This window comes from Populus alba, chromosome 3 (assembly GCF_005239225.2).
Source record: "Populus alba chromosome 3, ASM523922v2, whole genome shotgun sequence".
NCBI lineage: Eukaryota > Viridiplantae > Streptophyta > Magnoliopsida > Malpighiales > Salicaceae > Populus > Populus alba.
The window spans coordinates 542,966-563,111 of NC_133286.1; the positions used below are offsets into that span (position 1 = coordinate 542,966).

Sequence of the window (20,146 nt, forward strand, 5' to 3'; positions counted from 1 at the left end):
AGCACTTAGTTTGTCTCGGCAAGACAAGAAACGGGTAAAATAAATAAATAAAATCCCTCAAGATTGATCATATTCTTCAATCTAAGGAAGAAAAGGACCTGTGAAATCAATGGATTCCTCTGATAATTCATTCAACCAAGCATAGCCAAAGATTGATATTTATGCCATTGTAAAAGTGTAAAGATGCCTGCTTTAAACACTGTCATTCAACTGGAATCTTGTTGAGAAATTGAAAGAAAATAAAATAAAAAATATTCTATCACTGGAAATTTAAAACCTTTCACCGTTTCTCTTTCTTGGTTTGCTTCTTTTAAATTCATTAGATTATAATCAAGAATATATTATCTATAGATTATTTCCTTAGAATTTCAAAAGGAATAGCCCGGGATAAAGGTAAAAAATACTGCAGTAACATAGAACTACAAGCAATTGTTATGATATAGATGTTACTTGTGCAGAAAGTCTTTCCAAGTAAATTTAAAGTTACATGACTTGAAATAACCTAACTGAATTGCTGATTATTAGTTTATTTAACTAATGAAATAGATAATTCCATGCTCAAATGAATAATACATGAAAAGAATAGAGATTATTTGATATATGCTAGAGCACATTGAGCAAAACTAGTGAAAAAAGACAACCTATGGAGGATTCCAAGCAATCGTGCCCAGAAGAGAGGAGCTCGTTTGCTGACGTTCAAATGCTCAGCCTCCAAAGTTCCTCCCAGCTTTCTGGGTATAATGCATCAAGAAGCCATTAGGGCTCCCAATCAATCAGTTGCTGTCATCAAGCAATGAATAAACATGGTTTATCCTCCTGTCTTGGCTCGTTTCATTCCTGCAGTGTTGAAGGGTGACATGCTTGGGCTCATGCTAGGGCTCATGCTAGGGCTTTCCTCCCTTAGTGTACCATTTAGCAAAGCTAGTTCCCTTAATTGTTGTTTCTTATAGTTATCAAAGGATTCATCCTGCAGAGAGAAAGCATAACAGTCAGAAAAATCAGAAAGCTGTGGCGGGGCCAAGAATTTAACAGCAAAATCAATTAGTCATTCGTGTCCATACCACAGGCTTTAGGAGGCTTTCTAATATTGTTATTGCATGGTCCAAGCGGGCATTCATTATATCCTCTGGAAATTCAGCCTCCACCAACACATGCAGTGGTTCATTAAGGTGCTCATATCCAGGTTTATCTTTAAGTTTTTCTTCCTGGACAAAACTCACAGTCAATCATTGGACTTCCTTGTGCAGTCAACAAATCATTTATCAAAGGAAACCATGACTACTACGAAACAAAAGCTTTATCTTTTAAGAGAGTTGAGAAATATTAACTGAAGTTCCCTTCTGTAACACATCAAATAAATGGTATGCTTCTAGGCCTTCAAAAAGTGACTACATTAAATATTATGATTCCTAAATACGAGTAGAATATCTTTACCAAAGAACACAGAAGAATTAAAAAAAAAAAAAACATTTGAAGCTGAATCATGGAAGCTCCATCTCGTTTATATTCACATTTCTGATCAGCTCATTTATAGTCAGATTACCACTCCTGGCCATCAACATAAAATACCAACTCTCCTAAATGAGAAGTGAAATCCTGAATACAGATGACACACACTCGAGCATGCACAAAGCTCAGAGTAGTAGTATTAGATATTCTTTAATGGAAACTGGACCTGTATACAGCTTTAACCCAAACAAAACCAAAAGCAGGAACCAGTTCAGCCCATAGGCTCAACCTTCCAGCCTTTGGACCAAGTTACCAGCAGAAACTGAGGTGTAACAAGATAAACATCGCATTTATATCTTCCTGGTTTGAACAAATTTCAGTACTGAAGTGGCCAATTTACCATACTCGGGCATCAAAAACCAGCAATCAACCATCATATCAATTCATCATAAAGTAAAGCACAGATTGTCATTGTGGTAGTTTACGGTGCAAAATGGAAGAGAATACGAGTAAGAAACCAAATTAAGTCTCCTTAATATAATTTCAACAATCCATACATAATGAAATGTGAAGGGGGAAAACAAGACAGAACAGCCATGATCAAAATAGAAATGCAGGCTAGGTATTATACCAGGAAAAAAAAAATTGTGTTTTATGACTCCTTCCATGTACACTAACACGAATACCAAAACCAACCACAAACAACATCAATATCCAGTTACGGTGCAAAATGGAAGAGAATACGAGTAAGAAACCAAATTAAGTCTCCCTAATATAATTTCAACAATCCATGCATAATGAAATGTGAAGGGGGGAAACAAGACAGAACAGCCATGATCAAAATAGAAATGCAGGCTAGGTATTATACCAGGAAAAAAAAATTGTGTTTTATGACTCCTTCCATGTACACTAACACGAATACCAAAACCAACCACAAACAACATCAATATCCAGTTACAGTTAGATGTGTCGCATTTCTGTCATGGGAACCATGGCTTGACGTAGTAAAAACTATGACTAAGGAGCAAATACTGATCAAAACTTTCATAAATAGGAATACGAATATAAATATTCAAAGTGAAAAAGACATCACTATTAAACAAACTTCGCAAAGAGCTATTAGTTGGATTGCTACAAATTAACATGTCCCTTTCAGAAAAAATCCATTGAGAGAAAAATAGGATAATAAGACACGGCTACCCATCTCAGTAAGAAAACATGGAAATCAATGTTACTTGAAACACAAACAGCAAACAGAAATTTCGATTTCAAACATGATATAGTACATGCAAGTAGCAGCTATACAGTCATCCACCAAGAGTTCACTTCTGATTCTCCGTGAAGTGCGACCTAACTATCTAATTAATGTAAAACATACTTCTTTGTCAATTGAATTGAAAAGGGAAAAAAACCATAGTCAATCATACCTTTAGAGAATCCTTTACAGAGCCCTTGCCTCTTATATACACCCTACATTCTGTCAAGGCTTCAACTCTTTTTAAGGAGTTCCCTCGTGGTCCCAAGATTCGGCCAACAAAATTATACTGCCAAATTTGGGTTAGCTAGAAATTATAATTAATTCAATCTCCATTACTTCAAGAAACATCTTTGACTTACATTTGGATATTTGTCAACGGGAACATCGAGTCTAATTACTCTCTTCACAACTGGCGTACTTGAAATTCCAGGGACCCCAGGCCAACCCATTGAAGCAGCTGGTAATGAGGCCATTCTTTGAAGATGCCCATTCTCCTGTAGTAACACATGACATGTTGGTTGAAGTATCAATTATTTTGTTTCAGAAATTACAGCTGAGATGTCTTAGTTCGCCTGAAGTGAGATAATTTGGGGCATGGGGAGAGGAGAACTGTTTTTCTCAAGTAAACAACAGAAGGGTTTTGTTCAAGATGGGGCATGGAAGTTAATCCAATCCTAAACAACTCCCTCCCCTCAATGAAATACCATGTTTCTTTTCTTATAACAGGTGGTAACACCATAAGTCAAACAAAATTTCCTCAGGAGATGCACTTAGACAACCAAAAAGGGTAGTCCAGGACATTTTCCAAGTGATCCAGATATCTGGAAAAAGCAGACAATCATTGAGTTGCTAATGATATTCATTTGCAGAAAAAATATGATGGGGGTTCAGGTTATCATCCTTAGGATGACACAGACATCAGTTTTATAATTTTATCCAACATGGGCACCCCCAGTAGAAGTCACCTACTCATTCGATGGAACTTCATAGAATTTTCTTGCAAGTTCAGACAATTTATAGTTTCTCACGGACATATGTCTGAAAGAAACAATATAGTACACTGCTTAAAGAATCAGGAGAGGGTAAGAAGTAGTTGAATACCATTCACACATTGATAAATTTCAAGCTTATTGCTTTTATGTCAAGCACTCAAGGTCAACAAACCATCCCATGTGATCAAAAGATGGATCAAGTAGTTAAGATTTGCTTCCTAGAGGGTTTTTCTAATTCCCATAGATCTTCAACAATTTCTGGTTCATTGAAGATGACTTGGTGGTATTACCTTCTGTACAGTCTTATGTTTGCACATTTTCTTCAGTTTCTCAAGGAGAAATGCACGTTAGAGAAATAATGAAAGGTCAAACTACCAATGTCCAATAAAATTGGAGGTAATATGATAGCCAAATAATTGATATATTAGAACGTTTGAAAGAATGACACAATCGATAATTGATATGGGCAAATATTTACAGGAATGAGTTAAATTGAATGGCTTGGAAGCAGAACATCTCGAGCACTTTTTGTAAGATTGGATTCAATAATGCCAAGTGTTATGCTCCCAACAAAGTTAACACATACTGCTAACAACCCCTGCAGTAATAGGTAGTAAAAAACACAAGAATGCCAGATAGCAGGATCATCACATGGCAGTTAAAAAGCAAGTCAGGTAAAATTTATTTCCTGTATAGCATACCAGGAGTATCCAAGTCAGGCACTAAACCACAAACTCGCATTACCTCTTTTGGCATAGCAGACCATCCCTCCAAATCCATCGGCCTTCCATTTGGATGCTGACCTAATGATCTAAATGGACTCTCATGTTCATATCTTTCATGATCTACAAAACCTTGATTGTAAGCTGATGCCCGTCTGATTTCTGAAGTGACATTAAAGTATAGCAACTAAGTGTGTAGTTTAAGAATTTCTAGCAGATCAACTATGGAACTATGATGTATCACTCAAACATACACTTGATGTTTCCAACAGACAAGAACAAGCGTGTGCTATAATAAACACCATAAGACAAAGCTATGAATGAGGTCTGATGTGTTCCTTAAAAACTGATAGTTCAAGAATTTCCAGCAGATCAACCACGGGCATCGTGATTTATAATTCAAACATGTACCGAAAATTCCAAGCAGACAAGAACAGGCAAGCTGATAAACCAAAACCACCAACTTCAAGGTAACTATATATGTACCAAAAATCCATTATGCAATGGCCTCCGTGAGACAGTATTCAGTTTTTCATCAATTGACAGTTGCAAGATTTCCCTTCCCATTTGTGTGTAAAGAACCTAATCTAGGCCCATCCATGTAACAAAACAAATATCCAGCATGCAATCATCTACTTAAAAATCATAAAACAAACAAATAAATGATGATTTCATGTACCAGTATAGCATGCGCATCCACATGCAGGTATGTATGCAAACCATGCACATTGATATAGAAATTGCCAAATTCAAAAGATAAGAACACCTGTGATGCTACCAACAAGAAATCATGCATATACAGCATGTATCATGTAAGATAAGTTTGATTCTTTACCTTGGTAAAGAAGTCTGCAACAAATTGGTAAAACTTGCACAAATGGCCCCAACTTATGCTTCTCTGCTAACAACTCGGCCAAATATCTGCTCAATATACTACTCAAATCACATATGGAAAAACTTGCAAAAAAAATGGTCATGGAAAGAAAATAAGCATCCGAGTATTTACAGCAAGATTAGCATTGTGGGTACGAGCAAACTTGTCATGAAAGACATAACACGATTCACAATGAACATAACAACAGCTATTTAGATAGTAGTTTTTTTCACATTTGAACTGCAGTAGTTGATGTATATTTCAATGGCATGCAGACAGATACTCGTACAATCATTCACAAGCATGACTCTGTGCAAGGAAGCAGGAACAGATATAACAATTCTAATACAATCTCAGCAATCATGGTTTTAAATATCAGCCATTACATTACGCAACCAGCAAATAATTAACAGAAAATCTACATTAGTGGTTTTCAGTGTTAATACTCATACACACTGCATCACATACTTGGTGGCCTATATCCACCGGCTGATATATTGAAATATTCTGAGACCAGCTGGTATCCAATTATTCCAACACCTATTTTGTCAGTTTATGTTCCCATCATCCTCTTTTTTAGTTTTTTCACCTCTTAGCTCCACACTGGGGTCTCCATCCAATTATTTCACCAAAATTTGTTATTCTAGGTCTAAATCAAGTTTGAACCTTGAAATATTAGCTGAAAAGGTCAAAATATAACTTCATTTTGTTTCTTTCTTTTCTTGAGTTGAAGATTTGAAGACTTCTTCATTGGTAAAAAGTTGTTCGGAACTCGCATTTTTTGGCACACTTCATAACTATATGATTATAAATGAAATTGTTAAGAAGTTGATTTCCAGCAGCGATGGCCATGGCAGTTATTTATGCCCAACAAAGGCATCTTCAGCGACTGTCCCTAATTTAACCATGCTACTAACAGCTTCATATTGTTTTGCTTTGGTCATGGACAAATTTAACCAAGCACTATGCTATGATTTTACTTAAATCTATAGCTCCTAGTTTCAATCTCTTCACTGCACTCGAGCACCGAAGCACCCTGCAAATTTAGGGTTGTAATTATTTTCTGTAATTTACTCAAATCTCTAGCTCCTATTTTCAATTTCTTCACTGCATCTGGAGCACCCTGCAAATTTAGGGCCTTTATTTGGACTGTGATACATATAAGGATGATTGTATATCCTAATGGCCACATAAGATCTTGTCCCCTGTAACTGTTTCATGTGTAGTAATGACGGAGAGATAAAAGTATCTTTTGTTCGACCATTTAGTAGCTTTATATATCTGGAATAGGTTTTTCACTTAATCAAGACCAATAACAGGTGGAGTGGAGGATTTTTCCATTGTTCAATGATTAAGGGAGGATCTTCTTCTTCTGTGGAAGGATTCTTATCCTGATTATCTCTATAAAAATTACGTTCTTGCATCATTCTTTCTCTCTTCTAATAATATATTCTTCTCTTTACCTGACAAATAGCTTGAAGAAGTTTAGTCATATTAGGAAATAAAGGTCCATAGAATGAGCCTAGCTAGAACATAAAATGATACTTTATTCAGTTCAGTTGAGTAATTTGATTCCAAGGAAAGCAGGCAACTCAACTCAATCTAAACAAATAACAATGGACTTTTCTTTTAAGCCCAAAAATGATGAAAACGATTATTGTTTTCATACGAAGCAAAGTAATGTGAGGAGAAGAATAGCACCATAATGACATGCAGATGCTTGCAACTTAAACACCAAAATGAAAAGAAAAAAAATCAACTTTTAAGAAAGAAAGGCGAGACATGTCAATTAGAACAAAAGGAAGAACAAGACATTTTCTCAAGAGCAACATAAAACACAGAAAACGTAAGAAGAAACATTTGAAAAAACATCAATGTATGGTGATCCTTTTGACAAGAGAGAGTGAAACACCACGACAAGAAATATTCCCCTAAATCCCCTAATCAACATGTGGTTTTGCAGTAAAAAATAAATATTTACTAAAGTTCACTCTCAAAAGAGAACAAAAGAAGGAATTTTTCTTCAATTTTGATAACAGAACTTTTTCAAAATAGAATTTCCAATAAACAAGAATCAAAGACAATCTCTTTCTCTTAAATACCAGCATGATAGTTTAAAAAACCATAAAACTCCTTCATTTCTGTTCCTTCTTTCCAATCCCATTATCAGATACCCGCAAAATGAACAAAAACACCTAGAAGAAAGAACCCTGAGCACAATACCAACACCATGATCCACATAAAATAAGTCAAAAATTAAAAAAACACTAATTATAGCAAAACCCATATAAAGGAGGACTCAAAAGTCCATGTATGCAAGCAAAGGAAAACAAGCAAAAGAAACAACCAATAACAACAAGAGAACAAAGATCAATTAGCACGACAATTAAACATGAGGCGTGAAAAAGCCAAAAGGGCTTAAAAAACTAACCTTTCAAGATCTGAAGGAAGAGAACTGGACCTCTGAGGAGTAGCATGGTGGACTCCAGAGGGAGGGTACTGAAAGTAACTCCCGGATGGAATTCTCTCTCCCATCGCACAACCACGCACACATACAGAGAAGGAACAATATTACAAAGTGTGTAGCTGTTTAAATGCGAGAAAAAAAAAAATCAGGACAACTGTGACACTGTGATAACAAGTCAAGACATAAATGAAACAAAAAATAAAACAGAACCAAGAAATGAAAAGAAGAGAGAGGGCTTACTGGATGTGGATGGGAGCAGAGACGCAGCTAGAAAATGAGTGTTTTGCTTTCAGCCTCTCTCCCCTCTTGCCTTTTTATTGTATTGTTGGTAGTTGGGGATGAGACGGATGAGAGTATGAAAGGGCTACAGTTTTTTTTTTAATATATTAAAATATTTTTTTTATTTTTCATATTAATTTATTATAATCATTGGAAAAATACTAATTTTATATTTTAAAAAAAATAAATATACTTTTAAAAATATTTAAAGACATAAACTAAAGCACTTTTCAATGGTTTTTATTAAATTATATTTTGATTTATGATAATTTTATAATTATGATTTAGAGAAGCAAGTTTAAAACATAACTAAAATTTATGATTTATACAAAATTATAGTATATATTAATTAATTAAATATTTCTAAAATTATAATTAAATAATAATAATTTCGATCCATGCCTGTTTGAGAATATGATTGCAGTTGTTTTTTAAAGTGCTTTTTACTTAGAAATATATCAAAATAATATTTTTTATTTTTTTATATTAAGCACATTAAAATAATTTAAAAATACCAAAATAATATTAATTTGAAACAAAAAAAAATCAAATCAAATAAAATTTTTTTAAAAAACAATTTTAAAACACAAAATCAAACAAGAATACGTCAAATGGATCCGTTTTGTTGTGTTTGTTGATAGATCCTTCCACATGCAATGGATTTTTTTTTTCAAGGAAAAAATATTTTATTTTCTATAAAAATACAAATATATATATATAATATATATCCTATCATTTTTATAAATTAATAAGTTGATATAAGTCGATATGTAGGTGTAATATTAATGTTATATTAATATAATATAATCAGTGTATAAAATGCATGAATATAGATGTTATTATAAAACAATGTGTCAATATATCGATGGAAGAAAATTCGAGCCGTGTTGATGTTATTGGAAAACATACTATAAATATATACAATGGAAAATAACATATCAGTAAGATAATATGAAGTATAGAAAAGGAGTATTTTTTTAAAGCATTAAACGATGGAGAGTAATATAACATAGTGTTGGGTAGATATAGAGGGCTTGTTTGAAAATATAATTATGATTGTTTTTTTAAAATATTTTTTTATATTGGCTGAAATATATTAAAATAATATTTTTTATTTTTTAAAAAATTAATATATCTAAATAATTCAAAACTTATAACAAATTAATTTTTAATAAAAATAGATAATTTTTTAAAAAAAAAACACAATATATCCACGATTCCAAATTTGGAACGCTCACAAACCTGTTCAACTATCATCGGTCTCTCCCCTTTCACTGGGCAGCTCAATCCATGAACATGTCTGACTATAAAGGTTGTAAATTTCGTTACTGTTGATGCTTTGTTTTTTTAATTTAAATGATAAATTTTAATTTTAAATTATAAGTTGTACTGTTTATATATATATATATATATATATATATATATATATATATAATTTGATCTTCAAATACCAATGTTGATTATCTAAACTTAATTTTAAAATTTAAGCATTTTTATTTGGTAACTAATAGATTCCTGGCATGTGTTACACTTTAGGTTGGATTAATTTTTTTAACGTAAAAAAATTTATCTAGGTGTAGCTGATATTGTCTAGTGTAAAAAATATTAAATTATGTAAGAATTGATTTAATGTGACCTGATTAATTCAACAGATTAAAAAACAATATGGACGATTAATAAAAATATAATTTCACTAAAAAAATATAAAATAACATTATTTTTAAAGATATTGAGATGATATCAAACTAAATTGATCTAAGTTGACTTTTTAAATTCATGACCTGAATTACTAGATCATAAAAATCCTAGATCAATCAAATCGAAATAAATTATATAGTTTAAATCTTAATAAACTCATTATTAAGTGATGAAATTGAAAAGATAATTAATCTATCAAAAGGACATGATAAAATGATTCAGATCTACCCAAGTTAACTCGCAAAATCTATTATCTAGATCATGAGACCGATATAACTTCATAAAAAACAAACAAGAACAAATGGCAAGGCTTAACTCATATTCAACCTGATGTTGAATGATAATATTAAAAAATAAATAAAAGTAGATAAAAAAAAGACTATAGTCAACTGGATTAATCTATTAAATTCATAACACGAGATAAAGTAACAAGACTGCGATAATTACAAAAAAAAAAAAAACCATGATACAATTTAAACTTTAATTTTCAATAAATTAAGTGTTGAATGATGAAATTAAATAAAAAGCAATGATTTTTTTTTCTAAAAAAATAAGGTAAAAAAATAAAAAAAACAAGCGAAATAAAACTGAAACATTCTGGATAAAATCTGAATGGTAAATCCATAATATACCAAGATCCAAAACAAGATTACATTTGTTAAAAATTGTTCTTTTTAAAAAAAAATGGTATAAGATATATGATTGAACTAACAACCATGTTAATTATACTATGCATCTAAAAAATTGATATGGCACCCTACATTAACAATGCCATTTTATTTTTATTTTTCTAGCACTTAACTTTTATGTTTGTTAGTTTTATCATTCTACGATATTTTATTTTCTTTGCATATTTTCAACGAATCAAGGAAATGATCATAGTTTATAATTTAATTAGAGGCCATTGTAATAAAATAGAATTTAAATTTGTAGTGTAAAAAATAACTAAAAAAAAAAGAGACCGCCATAACAATAAAACAAGGCTTTTTTTTTTTTCAATTTTAAGTGAAAAAATTTATTTTCATAAAAAAAATCTTCGTTCTTTAATTTATTTTGCATTCAAGTCATATTTTTTTTTTAACTTCAATTAAATTTATTGATCACATAAACACAATAAAAAACAGATTTTAATAAAGAATCACTATCAGGGTATTTTTGTGATTTACATGAACACTGAAATTATTTTTTATTATTTAATTGGATTAGTTTCATCCAGAGATAAATATATTAAATAGGACCGATTCAATAAAATAAAATAAAAATAAATTTTATTTTTTATTTTTATAATTATGATTTCTTAAAAATAAATAAATTAGTTTTTATGATCCAGTCCAGAGCTAAATTCATGATCCGATCCAATCCAATAAAATAAAAATAATAATTTACTAACCACACAAAACAATAAAAAACCAATCTTAATGAAGAATCACTATCAAGGTGTTTTTAAACTCACTTCAGGACTGAGATTTTTTTATTTGATTTAATTTAAATTTTTGTACTAGTGTTTTGAAGTTATAAATCCACAAACCAGACTAACCCAACAAATAAACAACCCGAATATTAGACCAGACCAGACCGGACCAGCCCCGGACCGGGTCGGTTAACTATGCACCCAACAAGGAAATTTTGCGTGAAATATATATAGACACACCAACCCCTCCCTCCCATCTCTCTCTCTCAAATTCTCAATCCCCACACAACACGCGGACGACAGTCTTTCTCTACCTCTTTACCAGTCCTACTGCATGGCGATTAGGGCTCGATCTCAAAATCAGGGCACGTAACCCCCCTCGATCGATGCGATTTCAACTCGATTAAGATGTAATCTCACACTAATTTACGACCTTTTTAAACCAATTTGCAAGCCAACTGAGTTTTTTCCATTTTCGATTCGGTGATTTTAGATTTCTAGGGTTTGTTTCTGTTCCTTTGGTTTTCTTTTCGTCATGAAGGTTGGTCAGTCTGACAAGACCAAAGTGGTGGTACGCCACTTGCCACCGGGGGTTTCTCAGCCGATGTTCGTCGAGCAAATCGACCTTGCTTTCTCTGGCCGCTACAACTGGCTCTCCTTTCGTCCTGGCAAGAGCAGGTTAGGGTTTTCTTGTTTTTATTTTATTTTACCTGATTTAGGGTTTTATCTGACATTTTAGTTTCATGTAGTGTGGTCTAGGGTTTTCTGTGCGTGTAGAGCTTAGATTAAATCAGGGTTTCTGTGTGCGTGAGGCAGTTCTGCTCATGTTTTGTTATATTAACCATGATCCGTGTAAGTTAGGGTTTGATGGTTACTTTGAATGAAGGTGGATAAACTTGATATTATAAAATGGGCTGCTGCTTTATGAATCTTAGGCAACTGTTGTGGATGGGGGAGTTGGAAACTTGAATGGGTGCGAATTTGGAATTAAAGACACTGTTATGGCTCAGAATTACATCCAATTACAAGAGTTATTGCTGGCTTGAATCGAAGTTGTTTCCAGAAGCTCGGGGAATCTGAAATGACGGAATGGGTTGGGGCCTTAATGGACAATCAACTGATTTGTAGAACAAGACGCTTCTGGGTGTTTGTTTTAATGTTTTAGAATTTCAGAGTTGATTGTCTTTGTTTAATTAAACCAGGAAAAACAGAGAATGCTAGGTTTTTTTTGCCAATCCTTTAACTGATGTCTTTCTCTGGTTGTTGGTCGTTCATACTCTTTAACTGGTGTTTCCTTTGTTTGATTGTGATGTCTGGATTATCTTAGCATGGAGGAGTTTGTTTTTCTCCTAACAGTAGAATGTGGTGCAAGTAGCTATTTTTTTTTTCTTATTCTGTCTAAAGATAGTTTCGAATTGAATATAGGCTGTAACTTTTTTTTGTATTCCCTCTTCATGGGTAACCAGCATTGGAGAATTAATGGAACATTTTGATTCACGAATGTAATTTTAGTTATGGCATTTCTCCTTTTGACTGTTTTATAGCTTCCTTTTCAAAATCTTGTTTGATTTTAGACAGAATTGCAGTACTGCTTTTCTAATGAGTTGATTCCTGTGGAAAGTATCCCCTTCTTCAAGTTACTAATCTCTATGATCAAATTATGACATGTGAAGATAGATGGTTTCAACCCAAATTCGTGTTTTCAGTGAAGTGTGTGATTGATAGTATTTCCTTCTGATTGTTTCTTAAAATTGTTTCCCAGCCAGAAGCATCAATCCTTTTCTAGAGCCTATATTGACTTTAAAAGGCCTGAAGATGTTATTGACTTTGCCGAGTTCTTTAACGGCCACCTATTTGTTAACGAGAAAGGTAAATCTTGAATACTTAAATCTTGCTTCCATATATAAATATCTTTGTATTTAAACCATGGCTTGTCATTGCAGGATCCGATGTCAGATAAACTTTTCCTAACTTATTATTCCATCTATTGTTTAGGCACTCAATTTAAAGCTATTGTTGAGTATGCTCCTTCACAGCATGTCCCAAAGCAGTGGTCTAAGAAAGATGGTCGTGAAGGCACCATATTGAAAGGTATTTGATTGTTTTTTTTTTTTTTTTTTTGTGGAATGAAATTGAAGAATATTTGTTCTAAGTGAACTTAATATGTCATCACTTTGATATCTGTAAATACAATCATTTCCTTGTTGACATATAGATCCTGAGTATTTGGAGTTCCTTGAATTTATTGCAAAGCCTGTCGAGAATCTTCCAAGTGCTGAAATACAATTGGAGAGAAGAGAAGCTGAAAGATCTGGTTAGTCACAAAGATCTTGGAATGCAGCATTTTGAAATTATAGTACTAGAAATAGGGAAAAAATGAATAATTGCATTGTTTTAATTTGAGATAATTTTTCATTTAATCTTGCTTGATGTTTTTCCATTTAACTGGGGAAAAATGAATTATTTGACTGTTTGAATTGAATATTATTTTTTTATGTAATCTTGCTTGATATTAGTGAGTCACAAAGATCTTGGAATGCAGCACTTTGAAATTATAGTACTAGAAATAGGGGGGAAATGAATGATTGGATTGTTTGCATTGGATATCATTTTTCATTTAATCTTGCTTTATGTTTTCCCATGATGTATCTACAGGTGTTGCAAAAGATGCTCCCATTGTTACCCCTTTAATGGACTTTATTCGACAGAAAAGAGCTGCTAAGAGTGGACCTCGGGTATTGTTTGAAATTGAATATTTATGACTGATGTGAACATCATCAATTAATTTTAAGCTGCATTTTTTTATCTCAATTTATGTGCTATTGTGAAAGCTGTAGTTTAAGTGAATTTAGAACAATGTTTTGTTAATTACTATAAATTAATTTGCAATGGATTCATTTGGCATGTATGATTGCTTCAATTGGACAATTTCTTTCTTGGATTCTAGTAGCAATGACTTTATTTCAGAAAAAAAAGACAACTGTAATGCAAAACTCAAAAAATGCCATAGCTTAAACTTGGGGTTGGCTAATTTTCATTGTATTCACACTGGGAAATTAGCCTGTTAGCTAAGAGTTTAGTCCTTGTGTTAGTTCAGATGCTAATGTCTAAAAATTATGTACCATTTATACTCCTTGCTGCAGTTTTAAATAAAGGCATGGTGAAAGTAGCTGAAATCTGGAATTAGCATTGCTGTAAGAATATCTTTTCATAGAGTGATGCACACAGGTCTTTGCTCTTGTTTCATGGTTTCAGATGAGTTTAAATTTGTGAAACTGATTTGATTTGATGTGTTTTTCCTGATTGTGTGGCTGTTTGCTTTGCATAATTTTTCTTTGTTCTACTGGTTATCTTATTTGTAACCATAACAATATAAAGTAATTCTGATTTTGGTGACAGAGGATTTTGTCCAATGGGAAACCGAGCAGAAGGGCTGGTGGCAGTGGAAGTCGGAGCTCTTCCTCATCAAAACGAGGTTCTGAGAAGAAGAGAGCTTCAACAACAATGGTACATGTTTATAATGATGTTTTATTCCTGAAGCCACATAGGGGAATGCTTTTCTGAAGTTATTTTACTAGCTTGGATGCTGTCTGTGATTTACATGATTTTCTTTCAATAGAACTTTGAGCCTGGTACATTCTGCATCCCTTAGCAACACTTGATAAGTTATTAAATGGGCCATGATGATTTAAACAAGCTTTGCTAGTGGATGAAGCTTAAATTAGTCATTGTTGTGGTGTTTAAAAGATGATGAACATCTGATGTCTTGTTTCTTTGGTATTTGCTGAGCTACTGTTCTGAAATGCTCTGCTAGTTGAAGATAGTGCCTTGAACCTGTCTTGAGGTTATTGTGCATTTTGGGATCATGTGTTCACCAGAAATTGTAAAATGCGAGGAATGAAGAAAACACTTTGCAGAAAATTGAACATGGAAAGGTGGAAATGTTGCTCTATGTGCTTGTTTTCTCGATCCAAACCACGAATTGTATGTGAATGTTTATGTTTTCTATTAGAAAATATCTTGGTATTAATTACCTGTAAATATGAAAATACAAGCCCAGTAGAATTTTGCTGGTTGTTTCTTGCTTGGAACTTGTTGCTTTATTTGTTGAAGGATTCCATTCCATTTTTCTGTCCTTTGATCCTCACATGCATGTTTTTAGATGTCCTAATTTAAGTTTGTGTAATCATCTAGAAGCCATAGTTAGTGAATATTGAGATGTTATAGTTTTTAAATTATTAATACTTTCCCTTGTCTGAGGGCAGTATGTTTTAAGGGACACTGCGAAAGGCACAAGTGGAAAAGAGAAATCAATTTATGCGCAGGTTCCCAAGCTAGATGATCGGCAACTATCTAAAGCTGTAACTTTAGGTTCTGGATCTGGGACTGAAGTATCAGAAGAGGAAACTGGTATGATGTGAAACTGAATTTTTAGGTTTTCAATGATGCTTAGACTGGCTACTAAGCTCTTGCCTGTTTTATGGTTTTAAACATGTATGCTATTACAAGTTGCATTCAGCTTCTTCACAATTTGAGGGAATGCATTAACACCCGTTTTATTTTTTTGGGTTAAGCACTCCTCATTCTCTTTCATATAAAATTGTAATTTTTGGTTCTTGATCTTTCTGAGTATCTTGTTTTCTTTTTGGAAGACAAAGCTGCTGGTTATCATACAATTCTTCATGGAAGAGAACATGTTCCCTACTTGTCTGAGATTGTTGGCTTTTACCTTGCTCTGTTATTCATATTTCAAAAATCTGCCTTTAATAATCATTAGATATTTAAATGAGTCTTTTCTCTTAGATTACATGTGTTTTTTATGCTTCGTTCCTTTTATTTTAATATACTTTTATTCTCAGTCCTGTCATTAAGCATGGTTTGTTATCAATTTTTTATTCCAGCAGTTTCTGGAATTACTGATACCGGGAAGAAGAAAATCCTGCTTCTGAAAGGGAAAGAGAAGGAAATTTCACTGGTGAGCCTTCCATTTCTCTTCTCCTCCCTCTTTAGTGATTCAATTGGCGTATAACACGCTATGGATGGAGAAAGCATGCTTAATGTTTGCAATGCCCCTCAGAAATGCATCACAAGAGGGAAAGTTGCAGGATAAGGGAAATGTAAGAGAGGAATTGCAATATGCAACTGAATAGTACTTTCCCTTGCCCCCTTGTCCTGGAAAATGGTGCAAGAGAGGAAGGATGTTTTTTTTTTTAAATAGAGGGCACAAAAAATAAGCTAATGCAAGAGATCCTTCTTGGATGGATGTTCTACAACTAATTTGGCTGCTGTTGGATTGTGTCAAATGAAGTGGCCCAGAATGATTCCGGGTTGCTCTTGATTGAAATAACAATACTTATCCAATGCTGACCAAAATGACGTGAACTGATTTTTTTTCCCCGAATCCTGACTGAGTAGTTTTTGAATGTATTTATTTTCTGTTTCCTGCACTAATTCATGCATGGTTGTGTTTGATTGTTAAATGACTCTTTGCCTCTTTGCCCCTTCTGTCATTTGTTTTATCATGATTACCATGACAGGCTTTAGTTATTTTTGAAACAATGTTTCTCATGGTTATTAATTCTCCATGTTACTGGCATCACATCCCAGCAACAGAGCATATCACCATCTGATAGAAATATCATTAGTTCGACCACTTTAAAGAGCCAGCGTCATGAATCCTCTGGAAGGGCAATCAAAAGCATACTCTTACACAAGGATTCGCGTCGAATTCAATCCTCTGGAGTCCAGTCTGAGCCACAGATGCAAACCTCAAATCTAGAAAAGGACAAACGTCCTCCTCGGCCCCCACATGCATTGGTTTTGAAGGATGCAAATGGAACACCAGATGACAAGGTTGTTGGGAATGATTTGCATGGTTTTCCAAATGAGAAGCAGGAAAGGCGAACCAGAAATAAAGATAGACCTGATCGTGTAGTGTGGACTCTCCGCAGATCAGAGGGATCCTATGCAAGTGATGAATCCTTGTCATCATCTGCATCTCTATCTACACAGTCAGGGTTGGATTCTTCACAAGGTAAGCTATTATTGATCTTCAGCCTAAATATGTTCAGAGTAGTGATATTGGGCTCATCTGGGTTCCCTGCAATTGCATTAACAATTTCAAATGATTGTTTATTGCTCTCTCACAATACAAGATAACATATGGCAACATTTGCCAAAAAACCTCAGCCATTTGAAGAAGAAACAGCTTTCAGCAGCAGGATATTTTACAGTTGAATGATTTGTTTTAATAACTCTTCTGTTTTTTTTTTTTTTTTTTTTTATCTTGTAGTAAACCATGGAGATGTTAAAGCGGACACCTTAAATTTAAGGAGCGGAGAAGTAAAAGCACTTGGAAGCGGGCGTAGTAATCATTCTTCTTTAGATAATGGTTAGAATTTTTATTTTATTTTTTTGGTTTGGACATTCAACTTACATGTTGCTTCAACATCTATTTGCCAATGCACATTTGTTAATCATTAATACGAGTTGCATGTTTCAACTCAGATGCTTGATTTTATGCAGGATCACATAAACATTCTGGTCGTCGGGGACCTCCACATCCTGTGAGGGATGCTGATGGCTCCACTGTTGAGGGGAAGACTCTTAAAAGAGGTGGTGCTTCTGGTTACGGGTCCCATGAGGTGCTTACACTTGATTTTTGGATGCTAAACCTCGTTGCCATTTTCTGCATTTCTTTCTTGTTTACTGATATGTTGAAGGTCTGCTCACTGAATTTACAGAAGCAAGTGTGGGTTCAGAAGTCCAGTTCTGGTTCTTAGTGTTTTTGAAATGGTAAGTCAATTCTTTTTCCGCTTAAATATTTGGTATGTCTTCTTTTAACTCGAAAACACTCATGATGACACCGCTAGAATCTTCTTTACCATAAATCTCGTGGCCTCTCTGCTGCTGTTATATAAGCTGAGAATGAAACTGGTTGGAGGAACCTGGAAGGAGGGTGAAGGAACAGGTGTGGTTGGAATTTGGTTGTTGTTCTTGTTTGTTTGTTTGAGAGGAAGAAACGGGATGTTAAAGTCTGAAGCAAGATAAAGGGATTGTGAATGTGTAATAGCAATTTTAATCTTCTTCCTTCCTTCCTAAGAACAAAAAAAATCCTTCCAAGAAAAAGAACTGGTATCTCTTCCTCTTCTCATCTCGTCCCTTTCTCTTCCCTCTTTTGAGTCTGTATCTTCCTAGTTCCTATTGACATGCTTGGCCATTAAGACCAATGATTATCAACATTTGGTTGGTTTGATAATTGGTACTCTTGACATATGAAGGGATGGATGTTGGGGATCTAAAATCATGTTGGATTTGCATTAAGGTTGTCACGGGCAATTAAGCCTGTTGAATGTGTTGACATAGAAATCTGCAAGCATTTTGATTATGGTTTTATACATTAGATAATAGATGTAAAATTCATCACCGTCCTATATTTAAATTCAGTGGTCTTCTGCATCTGTTTCTTTCATTACAAAGCAGCCTTTTGCTTTAGCTGGTGGACATCACGTCTATTCCTGCGTAGGCCTTTTGCTGAGTTGATGATGTCTTACTGTCTTGCATTACTTCTGCAGTGGAATGCTTAGTATCAGTGAAATTTTGGAGGATGCAGTTGCTGTATGCTGGAGGCTGTCCCTTTCTGTTAGACAGATGATCAGGTGTGAAGTATCAGCAGTGGAGAAGGTTTTTCTTTTGGAAACCTAGAAGAAAATTCAAAGTGGACATCAATGATGCAGGTATTGATGTAATTAATACTTGGGTTGATGAAATCCCGATCTCAGGTCAAAGACGGCTCGGAATGGGAGAAAAGGAGAGAAAGATATCATTGTTACTATCGTACATAAGACCACAGTTTTTGCCAGGGTGCCCCCTTACTGGGTTCTACTCAACAAAGCAGCCATTTGTGTCCTCATTCTTGCCATTGATTGGATATCGGGATATTCTCTACTTCTATAGGTGGATCCCTAAGTTAAACTGTATATATATCCACTGCAAATAGTTGCAACCAGGATTCCTTTAGTTGTTATATGTCTCATTAAGCAGTCTGCTATACGCTTTTCGTGAGCATTTGTGTATCGCCCCTGTTATTTTGTAGGGCTTCCTATACTCCGGATCTTGTAGAAGAGAAGCAAATGTGGGTCTTTTGCAAAAAGCTTGGTATGTTGTGAATGGATTTGACCGATCGGTTAAAAGCGTGGATGAATATTGTAACTGGTAGGAACTCATTGGTGTATGTTATGGCTGTGTTGATGACGGTGTTATTCGGCCGAAATAGAAGATTGCCTTCTTACAACATGATGGCTTATGATGGTTTTCTCATACCCGTAGTGAATATGCTGTATGCCTTCATGTTTGTTTAAGTTTCAACAGGTCACTGCTCATTGCCTGATCAACAAGAGGTCCTGTGTGGCGATCGCACACCGGGGGGGGATATGAGGCGGTAAATGGAGGCACAGTGCACTGGGATTTTGATCTGAAACTTCTTGTAAATCTCCTGTTCATGTGCTCTTTCATTATCTGATCACAATGTCTGCATTTTTTCAGAGTTTCTCAAGCAATGGATTACTGTATTTGAAGATGCCTCTTCATGTCTTCGGTTCTCTCTTCAGGGCTGAGAGTAAAACCGAAATGGAGAGCTTTTTTTCAAGTTCACTTTTCAAATCTTACTCTTCGGTCCTAACATGTTTGAAACTTCATGGAAAACAATTCTTGTTTTGAAAAAAAAAACCTAAATCACTAACCTAACCTGGAGGATGTTTAACATGTTTTTATTTTTATGGAAATTGGATTAATTCTATTATTATTTCAAAGAGATAAATATGTGTTTTCTTAATTTAATGATCTTTATTTTTCATCCAGCACAAAAGAATATTTTTGAACTAGTTTGTATTGTATTAGTCCCTAAAAAAGAAATCATGCCTTTTTAACTAGTAAAGTTATCGAGGGCGGGTCAAGTCAAAATTGTATTTCAAATATTGTTGTTTTTTTTTTAATTA

At 34.0% G+C, this 20,146-nt stretch overlaps 2 protein-coding genes across 7 annotated transcripts; one reads left to right on the forward strand and one right to left on the reverse strand.

Moving 5' to 3' along the window:
• Window positions 1-388: 388 nt before the first annotated feature.
• On the reverse strand, window positions 389-8,114 carry LOC118035416 (KH domain-containing protein At1g09660/At1g09670). 2 transcript variants are annotated; one of them, XM_035040972.2, is made up of 8 exons: window positions 8,003-8,114; window positions 7,727-7,881; window positions 5,257-5,342; window positions 4,444-4,583; window positions 3,067-3,201; window positions 2,877-2,993; window positions 1,062-1,205; window positions 389-967 (listed from the first exon to the last, which is right to left on the reverse strand). In XM_035040972.2, exons 2-8 carry the CDS (start codon window positions 7,828-7,830, stop codon window positions 809-811), a joined length of 885 nt encoding a protein of 294 aa, XP_034896863.1. In that variant the 5' UTR covers window positions 7,831-7,881; window positions 8,003-8,114; the 3' UTR covers window positions 389-808. The 2 variants fall into 2 exon arrangements, with proteins under 2 accessions (XP_034896863.1, XP_034896862.1); XM_035040971.2 differs by having other exon boundaries at window positions 5,257-5,354.
• A 3,283-nt stretch (window positions 8,115-11,397) lies between these two features.
• On the forward strand, window positions 11,398-19,443 carry LOC118035417 (regulator of nonsense transcripts UPF3). 5 transcript variants are annotated; one of them, XM_035040973.2, is made up of 13 exons: window positions 11,398-11,828; window positions 12,913-13,019; window positions 13,146-13,241; window positions 13,366-13,464; window positions 13,806-13,885; window positions 14,550-14,657; window positions 15,416-15,560; window positions 16,052-16,125; window positions 16,758-17,184; window positions 17,443-17,541; window positions 17,676-17,794; window positions 17,894-17,945; window positions 18,725-19,443. In XM_035040973.2, exons 1-12 carry the CDS (start codon window positions 11,686-11,688, stop codon window positions 17,930-17,932), a joined length of 1,536 nt encoding a protein of 511 aa, XP_034896864.1. In that variant the 5' UTR covers window positions 11,398-11,685; the 3' UTR covers window positions 17,933-17,945; window positions 18,725-19,443. The 5 variants fall into 5 exon arrangements, with proteins under 5 accessions (XP_034896864.1, XP_034896866.1, XP_034896865.1 ...); XM_035040975.2 differs by having other exon boundaries at window positions 16,764-17,184; XM_035040974.2 differs by having other exon boundaries at window positions 16,055-16,125.
• Window positions 19,444-20,146: the final 703 nt, after the last annotated feature.